At 37.9% G+C, this 10,486-nt stretch overlaps 1 protein-coding gene across 1 annotated transcript in view; it reads left to right on the forward strand.

Moving 5' to 3' along the window:
* The window catches only part of HERC1 (HECT and RLD domain containing E3 ubiquitin protein ligase family member 1), a 112,377-nt gene that overhangs the window by 55,335 nt on the left and 46,556 nt on the right, over nucleotides 1–10,486 (forward strand). The window contains 7 exon segments of the mRNA XM_080396356.1: nucleotides 117–168; nucleotides 7,789–8,060; nucleotides 8,365–8,580; nucleotides 8,670–8,790; nucleotides 9,773–9,852; nucleotides 9,854–10,011; nucleotides 10,461–10,479. Coding sequence (XP_080252482.1) covers nucleotides 117–168; nucleotides 7,789–8,060; nucleotides 8,365–8,580; nucleotides 8,670–8,790; nucleotides 9,773–9,852; nucleotides 9,854–10,011; nucleotides 10,461–10,479 — 918 coding nt within the window.

Genomic DNA, 10,486 nt, shown 5'->3' on the forward strand with positions numbered 1-10,486 from the left:
TAACTGTATTAACTTTCTCACTGTCACAGGTGAGAGATGTATTTTAAATACTCAAATATTTTGTGCCACATATGTTCATGTAAAGAAATGAGGCTTTTATTAATCTTTCAATCTAGAGTGGAAGACGAAACGTTGATTTGGATTTGGCTTCTTCACACAGAAAGAGGGGTAAGTTTTATTGTTTACCTTCTGAATACTGACGTGATAAATACATTAGTGTTTAAGTTAAAATGTGCTTGCAGTATAATACAGTGCATAATGGCAATCAGGATGTTAAACTAAGTATTTAAAAACAACATTTAAAAAGATTATTGCCTACTGTTTGTTGTCCTAAGTTCTGTTGCTTTGTGGCTTGGTTATAGTATTTCCTAGGTTATAACTATTCTCGTATCTAGAATTGCAGTGCTCTTTTGAAGCAAGTGAGGATTTCTGTGAGGTCAAGTGAATTGGGAACTTTCATTCTGTTTTCCCTCATGTGACTTCAGGAATGAAAAATTGGCAGAGATGTTCAAGTGGAACACTATTCTTGTGCTAACAATGAACTTTTACCATGAAATGTGCTTGAACATGGAGAATTCATCCAGAAAATACCACTTGACTTTTTCTATCCTCTCAACACCAGCACACCTAAAGAACCAAGCAACCACTTTTTCCATTGCTCCAATATAAATGAAATTTTTAGCTTTTGTACTTTTTGTTGCTGCTTCATTGTGGGGAATCTCAATGAGCGGCTTCACAGAAGGTAGCAGAGGGAGGAAAGTCCCACTTCACTCTGGATGATACAGAGTCTCTGCTAGAATCACGACTTAGGTCTGTTGTATCTGTAAAAATCTTGGGAACAAGTTAACAAGAATTAGGTTGAGTTACAATATGCCTTAATTACAGAAGCCTTAATACTGTTAGGTAATGTAAGAGTTCTAGTTTAACAGTCTTCTTCATTAAGCAGAGAAGTTGCTTGCTTTTAAAAGTGTTTTGGAATTGTGAAGCAAACTACCACTGGCAGCGCCCATTACACTTCAATTTGTAAATGATGTGGAAAGGAATTCTTTGTACATGGATAATCAATTGAATCAGTTGAGCAAGTAAAAAAATTGGCTAGGGCTGTTGGCATTCTCCGTGTTCAATCTGATAGTCTCTGTCAGCACTCTGATGTGCAGTATATTCTTTGAAGCCACCATTTTTAGCTTTGCCATTAATCTGACACGGAACTCTGTACTTCCTTTCCTCTATATTGTAAAAGTAATCCAGGAAATCATCTTGGGTTAGGGGTGGATCTGAGATACAATATACCTTACAGATTGCGGTTCCTGAGCTGTTGGTTAGACTGATGAGGTGGTTCTGATCATGGGCTCCAGGAGATGAGGAATAATGCAAGAATAGACTTTACCGACCGACCGGTCTATAGAAGCATTTTATTATGGAAGAAGGTTCTGAATGAGGTGTGTAACACTGAGGAGAAACAGGGGTAAATGCAGTTGGTCAGAACCTAAAGAATCTCACGTAGCTTTTGCAAACTGAACACTGTGACCACATGTACTGATACCTGTTCTCTGGTACTGGAAGACCCCCCTGGAGCTTACAGATATTTTTTTTTCTGGTTTTGGCAACTGGAAGTTAGTCAGCATACAATAATGAAAACTTTTCTGCTTGTGCTGGATGATCTATATGACAGTTTTGGTTAGTACCCATTATCAGACTCATCCATTGAATGCAGGGTTCATTTTCAGGAAAGCATTCCTGACACTTAGGTCAAGGTCAGAAGGAGATCTACAAAGATCTGTGTGATCCAGTGAACAAGCTGTTCAGCTTGGTGCTATCTAAGGTCTTCCGTTTCTTATGAAGTGTCTGGTTTTGTGAATCCTGGTTACCTTCTAGAACTGAAGCATGCCCCAGTGTTTGGTGAAGTAACTTGCAGCCATTCTGGATTGTCCAGCCCTTGTAACAAGCACACTGAAGTGCTAGAGATACTGCAGTGCCTATCAGGGATGTCTGGACTGGTAAAACTCCTGCAGTTTCATCTTCAGTCTTGTGATACGCTGTGACTAGTGAAGGGGACCTTTATGTTCACTGTTAACCTCAGCGTGAAGAATAGGAGAAATCTAAATTCTTACAGCATATTCACATTATGCTGTGCTTCATCCAGAGTTGCTGGCAAAAGGGATTAAGTCATTCCATCAGATGAGCTACATTTATATTTGTATTTGCTACGTTTGTTAAGGATGGAAGAATTAGCAAAAGCCTAGTTTCCTGTTTGTGGCAAGTAAACTGCTGTAAAATGACCTACAGAAGCATACAGCATTGTGCTGCAGTATGTTCTCCAGCTGTATCTTTAAGTGCCACTGAAGTCAGATTCCCTGAAGCAACCATTAGATGTTTTCGTGAGAAACAAGTGGCGTATTTCTGTGTTAGGGTTTTTTTTTTTTAACATGTTCTTTCCATATTCATGTTTTTACCTTGTGTTCCTAGGACTTCTACATATGATCTGCTTTTGAGTGGAAGATGTGGAAGGTTTTATGTTTCACTAAATGAGGAGGAGGAGAGAAGGGAAACCTGTGTGCCATATAGATGCTAGAGAAGATCTCTATTTTGAGTGCAGAGGATAGTTTTGCATTACAACAGAAGTATACGTGGGAAACACTTCTCTGATTGCAGTTAACATAAAGTGAAGCCTCCTGTTTTTATCTTGTCCCTATTTCTACAAAACAGCAGTAACCACTGTTGCTTTATGGGACTTAGAGCTGAACTTTTCGACTTCTTGTGGTCTTGAACTATAGAGTTGGCAGTGTTAGCTGGGAAAGAACGAGTGGAGTCTTACAGAAGAGCCATAGGAACCACATCTCATTTCTTTCACTTGAAGTTTATTATTCAAAAAAATCAATCATGTTTCCTTCTACGTGTGTTTTTTAGAATAATACCTTACTGCAGTTTGCAGCAGTCCCTTGAGAGTATTTGTTCTCTTAAGCATGTTCTTCATAAACTGTGTGAAGGAAGTTGACAAGCAGAGTGAAATGGAAAGCAAGGTTTTTTACTTCTATAATCATTGTTTTTTTCCTGTAGGCTGTGCTATTTTGAAAACTTAAGGGAATTTTCACCAAAAAAAATCCCTTAATACATGGGCGTGAGGTTCCTCCCATCTCTTAACCAGTTTACTGGATTGTAACAGAACTGTGGCCACACATGGTGTTTCCAGCTGAGTTTTTGTAGGGTTGATTTATCCTCAGCTGTATTATATGCAGAGTATTTGATCCTTGCAAAGCTGTGAAAATAATGTGCGTGTGGGGTACTGGTGAGTGGTTCTTTTGTAACAGGCAAGAGTAATTCTCAGGGGAGTGGATTGGCTTGTTTTAGAACAGGGGTCCACGGCCCGCAGGCTGGATACGGCCCCCCAGGGTCCTCAATCCGGCCCCTGGTATTTACAGACCCCCCCCACCAGGGGTTGGGCAGGGGGAAACCAAGCAGCCGCAGATGACTGCCTGCCGCTTCATCCGCGCGCCGGCCCCCTGGTTAAAAAGTTTGAGGACCGCTGTTTTAGAACTGTTTATTGAGTGCAGCAACTCGTTAGTCAAAATTCAGATCATGCTTCCTCAATAATTGAATCTTGCTATTGGTTTTAGCTTGATGTTTTAAGGTACAAAAGCTGTTCCTGTTCATAAATGACAATATAGAAAACTAGCAGTAGAAAGACTACTAATACAGTAAGTTTTTCCTATGGTCTTGCTGATGAGTATGGAAGGAAAGCATTCTCTTTTTACTCAGCATCTTAGGCAGTCATTACAATCTTCAATTGCCTTCTTCCTTCATGTTTGTATCTGTTCAGAAATATGACTGCCTGAGGATCCTTTGAGTATCTTGTTCTTTGCTGTTATTTTGCTATTATTTAGTTATTTCTCAATTAATAAACTTCTCCTTCCATTCCTGCAGAAAAAAAGTATTTTTTAATACTTTTCCCTTAAGGGGTGATGAACACATTATTTTTTTTCCCCCTCACATCTAAACCCTTGGGGATTTTTTTGTTGCTTAGATTAACCTTTTTCAATTTTGCAGATCCAGAGAGGATACTTCAGAATGTTACACCTATCCTGTACAGTACCTGTGGGATACTGTACGCTGCATTAGATACCTAACAGTAAAGAATGCGTATTTAGCAGTGCGATCATAAACATAGTTACAGACAGATAAATGAGAGTCTTCCAGTCTTGGGTTTTCTTACTTCACATAAATCTTAATTCAGAATTAACAAAGAATTTCAGTGGACTTGTGTGTACTGTAGTACTTTACTAACACAATTGCACAACTCTGAAAAAAGCAACAACTTAAATGAAATCCAAGTTAAACTGAAATAATTTTGTGTATCTGTAATAATGAGTTCTGCATTTTGAAACAGACCATGCTTGAGTAAGGGATGTAAACATGTTGTGATATATGCATGTAACTGTTAAAGGGGACATATATTTTTCTTCCCTGAAAAGAAGGTGGAGCATTTAGAAGGTCTGTTACCTAGGCTGTACTAACGCAAAAGAAGAGTAAATATTTTTCCCCGGACTTTGCTGCTTGATATATTGTTGTATTGATTGAGGTGAGACTGATATTTAAGTCTAAGTCAGAATAATATGAGGAAGTGATGTTATGAATGTGTTACTTTCTGTTTCAAATGTCTGCTTTTGTCTTCTGATTCTTGTGTGGTATAGTGTATTTACTCCTTTTTGGCCAGTTGAGCCCCAGAAAAAAGAAGAGCTTCAAGCAAGTAACTGATGGCATGTTTATTTTTTTGTCTCTATAGCTTCCCTACATATTTTGTTTTATGAAGTGTGTATTGCAGCTGTGCCACATTCATTTAGAAAACTCATTATTACAAGCTGGCTTATAAGGACAAGTAAACTTTTTTTTTGTACTGTAAGCTTAAAGTTTATTCTTATGTGCAACTCTATTCATACGATTGTAGAGACTTATGGAAGTGCTAAGCTGCAATCAATTCTGTGTAATTGGTATTACACAGAATCAAGCTAAGCTCTAATATACGATTGTACTTTTGATTCTTCTATTGATATTTAACATCTTCAAGGAAAAAATAATTACCTTGTTTCAGATACGTTTTTAATTCTGAAGTACATTACTTGTGACATCTGACATCTTTACTTTTAAACTCTGTACTTTTAGTTACAACCTCTGGTTTACATTTAATCTGTAAAATTATTAGTGAAGACCACATCTTTTGTCAAATATGAAATAGTTTAGGGTTTTATTAATAGGTGGTGGGGGTTTTTTTCTTGTAAGATTTGTTGACTATCACAAGGAAATTTTCTTCAGATGTTCTATTAATCCATGAAAAGTCTCCTTTAGTTTATGATTTAAGACATTGGAATTGCTTTTTGTTTCTTTGATTCTGTGCTGTGCTTCACAGCAGTGTAGCGTAGGACAGGTAGGGGATAGGAAGCTAATGTTGCTTCGGGGTGCCTTAAGCTCTCCCGCTGCTGCAAGACTGTAGGGCTTAAGGAGGCTTTTGAAATAGTTGTTGCTGTGTAGGCAGGGCTTTGCAGACTCGGTAATGGTTTAGCTCTGCTTCATGTAGGTAATCTGAGGCTTCATTTATCCTCTCCCTTGGGCTCTGCTCACCATGCGTATGCTAGGAAACTCCTTCCTACGTGAAATGGAGTATGTTAGCGCCCTGTTACTCTGCTCTGTCCTATTTGCCTTAAGTTTCTCACCTGCCACTTCAGCATATAACTTAGTTTTTAATAGAGAGCTTTAAAACAAGTAGTATAAGAATTAATATTAAATTTTGGGTAAGGTGGTATCTGTTTTGACTTTTGTTTTAAATCTTGTCACCAAGTACAAAGTGTAGAATTGACTAACAGAATTTCTTTTAAATCCTTTCATAGTAAGCATGACCAAATAGGTTGTTCTCTGTAAACCAGGTAACATTGCTGTGTTACATAACCCAGCAGAAATTTGGAAATTTGATTGCACTTTGAAAAGTACTGTTTAAACTTAATCTTTGCATTGTCCAAAAGAGTGTGTCTGTGTAGTGTATTTTTATCAAATACCTAATACGACCTCAGTACTGTGATGGTTCTTTCTGAAGCCACTGCAGTCTGTTTAGTAGCAAGTGTAAGGAGTACCAGGCACATGAACACTATTTACAGCAAAGGAAGTGGGATGTGAACAGGTTTTCGTAATTCATAGCTCAGACAATTAATTTTTTTGGCAATTAAGTGGAGATAAACTACCTAATTTACAAAGGAAAAGCAAAATTTCACAGTATTTTGAATGTTTGTTCTGTGAAGATGCAAACGGTGACCTGGAGGTACATGTTGGCTGACAGAATAATAGTATTTCACCTAAAGCTCAGGAAAGGAATGGTGTAGCGTGGCTGCCAGGGGACCTGTCCCAAGGCCAGCACCCGATGTGCTGTCTGTCCTCGTTCCTATGGGCAGCTGCTTACAGAGCTGCTGCAGGTAGGCAGTGTTTAAAGTAGGTCCTGGAATGAGTATCCAGCTGGAACTCAGCCTCGCTGATACAAGAAAGCTTTCAACAGATGAATTTGTGTGACTTTTTCCTGAAAATGTCTGTTTAATAATGCTTGAGGGTATTACCCTGCAGATTTGTAAGAGTACTGTGAATGGATTGTGATTCTCCGAATTTTAACTGTAGCTCACTGTGCGCAAGAGAGATTAATATTTTAAAATTCTACGTAGATCATTTAAGATAATGCAACCTAAAATTTAGAAATTAATTTAAACATACATTAGGTTTCCACACAGGTCTCCAGACGTTACCTATGTATACAGATGCAAAGGTTTTTTGAGCAGGGTCTGCCCTGCTGTAGTACCTTGCATAGCTCTGAGTTGGCTAACAGTATTTACCAAAATAATAAAATAGTAACTTCTGTTTTGATATGGGTATTTAACTGATGCATCTCAGTCAACTGCTGATGAAGGGATGACTTTAGTGACATTGCAGTCATTTGTGCCAGGGATAGAGTTCTAGTAAAACTCTTGGAAGTGAGATCAAATATATGCTGATAATTAAGTTCCAATGCTGCAGATTGATGGCTGATGCTCATTTCAAGAAGTTCAGTTATCAGTGATGGTAAAGTTTCAGGTAGTGTAATGCCATGCTGATGTAATAGGAAACACTTGAAAACAGACCTGTGCAATTGCTAGGTGACAAAGATATATATCTAATACATGCTGTAGATTAGTATTTAATATACATATATCTGTTTATCTTGAATCATAACAAAGTAAATGTTCTCTGTTAGTCTAAAATAAAAAATTGTCTGTTCCCTTCCGCAACCATGAATTCTGTAAAAATTTAATCTAAAATAACATTGTGTTTTTTTTCTAAACTATGCAATATACAATGGCTTGAATAAAACAAAAAAACACTCTCATTTTATGGTTAGACCTCAAAATACCCAAAGTGCACAGTTTCTGTTGTAGCAGACCTTTTCTTTACGGTTTTGTCATTTAGCTGCAAAAAGCATTTTTATTCAGTGGTCTAGCTTTAAGCTGAGCAGTTTGAGTGGCTTCTATCTTTTTGTTTTCTTACTTGGCAGCGTGTTGCAATATTGCTTAATATAATTAAAAGAAATACAGCCTTCCCGTTAGGGAAAATGCTGTAAATTTAAATCAAGTTTTTTGCTCTGAGTTGCTTAATGCATGGTATAATTAACATGAATATCCATTTTCCGCCTGTATGAATAGCAGCAGTTCAGTCTTCACCTACTGTGAAAATGTGTTACCTGGTGAACTGGAATTTATGTGACTTCATTATGTGTATCTTTAGGAGCAATACACAGCCAAGTGGAACCTTTAAGTGACTCATGGGTTCGACTGAAACACAGCAGGGATTGGTTATACACTTCCTCCTACTCATTTGTGGAGTCCGATTTTGATCTCTCAAGATCCCTTGGAGTTCATACTTTGATTGAAAATGTTGTCAGCTTTGTAAGTGGAGATGTGGGAAATTCACCAGGATTTAAGGAACCAGAGGAAAGTATGTCCACCAGTCCACAAGCATCAGTAATTGCAATGGAGCAACAGCAGCTGAGGGCTGAGGTAAGTTTAATGCCTTTTCTTATTCTTCATACATTATGCTCATTTTATGAATTTTTAATTTTTTTTTTTAAATGTCCAAATTCTGTCTTTTAAGGACATTTTTCCTATCTTCTGTTAAAGTATCTTAACTGGAACTGGTAACTTTATGTAAATAAACTGTAAACGAAAACTTAAAGAATTCCCTTTTAAAAAAAGCGTTGATGATAAACCATCTCATTAGTTCTAACAGGTTAAAGATGATCTAATTCTAATTTCTAAGGATACTTGCTACTTAATACTGTCTTTTGCCTGCCTTTATTTTTAGCTTCGTCTGGAAGCGCTTCATCAGATTTTAGTGCTTCTATCAGGGATGGAGGAAAAAGGCAGTGTGCCATTAATGGGAAGCCGTCAAGTACCAGGATTTCAGTCTTCTTCATTGCTTACTTCTGTTAGACTACAATTTCTGGCTGGCTGCTTTGGTTTGGGCACTGTAGGACATGCAGGTGCCAAAGGAGAGAGTGTAAGATTGCATCACTACCAGGTATGTACTTTAATAGGTTCTGCTGTTTCAATAACTAGGTAACAAAAATGTATCAGTCCTTAAAATACTGATTTGTTTGTTTGACCCAGGATGGTATCAGAGCAGCTAAGAGAAGTATTCAAATTGAAATCCAGGTGGCTGTGCACAAAATTTATCAGCAATTATCTGCTACGTTAGAAAGAGCTCTGCAAGCTAATAAGCATCACATAGGTAAGTGAAAAACATGTTTGCAAAATATGTCCTCTGATACACAGTACAAGGGCTTATGTGTTTAACAAAGCAGCCTGATACTAGTGACCAGAATTCACTAAAGTATATCTGTCTGACTTCTTTTCCAAAGAGAGAGAAGCTTTTAAACTTTTTTCTGTTTTAATTTCCTTCAAATGCTAGGCCTTTCTATTTTAATGCTTTTAAGTATTGTCAGCCTTTCTATTCTACATACCATAACCTTCCACAGTCACCAGAATCTTTGGCACTTCAAAGTGATTTTGAGGTTTTTTCACGGGTAAGCAGTTTTCTGAAGAGAGGAAGAGTCTCCAGTCTTGTTTCGTTTGTTCAAGTGAACTTTTTTTCAAATCCAAGGATGAGGGCGTTTGGCTTGTTTTGAAAGCCCTTTCTCCTGTCCTTCTGTACCCGGATGTTGCTGTGTGCATACCCAGGTATTGCTGTGTCCCTCTATCCTTAAGGGACAGTGGGAACTCTGCACTCTTTGTGCCTTTGTATGTGCACTGACTGAGAGCTTCAGTGCAGAAAAGGTTTCTATAATTCACTTTGTTGGTAGAGCCTAATGAGCATTCTTACCTGAATCGTTTTGTGTTTTCACTTACAATTAAAATGGAACTGAAAGAAAAGCTGAGAATCAACTTAAAGTACAAGTAGACAGTTAAGTATTTCACCCAGTTATCCTTACCGTAGAGGGAAAATTCTGGTTTGAGGTTTACCCTTAGGACAACTACATCACAAACCAGACACATTATATTCTTGTTTAGACAACCTTGACCTAGAAATTGCGTTGAGAGAGAGGGGGCTACAGTGGTACATCAGAAAGACTACCTCGAAGTGTCTGACAAAGGAGGCTAACTTGACGTAATAATTAATTAAGTTTTATTTAAAAAATGATCTGCTGTTCTTCTGTCTTGGTATTCTTACTCTAAACAGCTTATTAATTAAAACAACTTTATTTTAACCGTAGAAGCACAACAGCGTCTTCTGTTGGTGACAGTCTTTGCTCTCAGCGTACATTACCAACCTGTTGATGTCTCCTTGGCCATTTTCCACTGGTCTGCTGAATGTGCTCTCCCAGCTGTGTGGCACAGACACCATGCTAGGACAGCCACTGCAGCTGCTGCCCAAAACCGGCATTTCTCAGCTCAGCACAGCTTTGAAAGTAGCCAGTACAAGACTACTTCAGATCCTCGCTATCACCACAGGGTAAGTATCAAATGCTCCCTTGCTTTCAGAAAACTTAACAATTAAGCTTTTCAGCACCCTTTAAAAATAACTTTTATTTTGTGTGAGCTTGCTTTAGGACAATAGATATTATTCAGAAGTATAAGAGTGAAGGGGGGGAGGGGGAAAAGGACTAGTCACATTATTCATAAGAAAAATGCACATAAAACTGGTAAATATTGTTGAGGAGTTTGGACCAGAATAGTTAGAACTTTCTGGTCTGTAAACACTGTACTCTAGTATTCCTCATTTTGCTATTTTGGCTTTGTATCTAGCTCTATAAAGTTGATATGATGAGGCCTTCTGTTGCTGTGTAAAAGTAATTTGTGTAAAAGCAGTACTGATAATGTGGTAGGAGTTGTTCAGAGTAGTACATTGTGCCTCTTTTCAGAATGTAAAGTAATTTTCTGAGGAATACTGGCCTCTGTTAGACCAGGGAAAATTGCATGGGTACTTA

The sequence above is a fragment of the Falco punctatus genome, assembly GCF_963210335.1.
Source record: "Falco punctatus genome assembly, chromosome: 7".
Classification (NCBI taxonomy): domain Eukaryota; kingdom Metazoa; phylum Chordata; class Aves; order Falconiformes; family Falconidae; genus Falco; species Falco punctatus.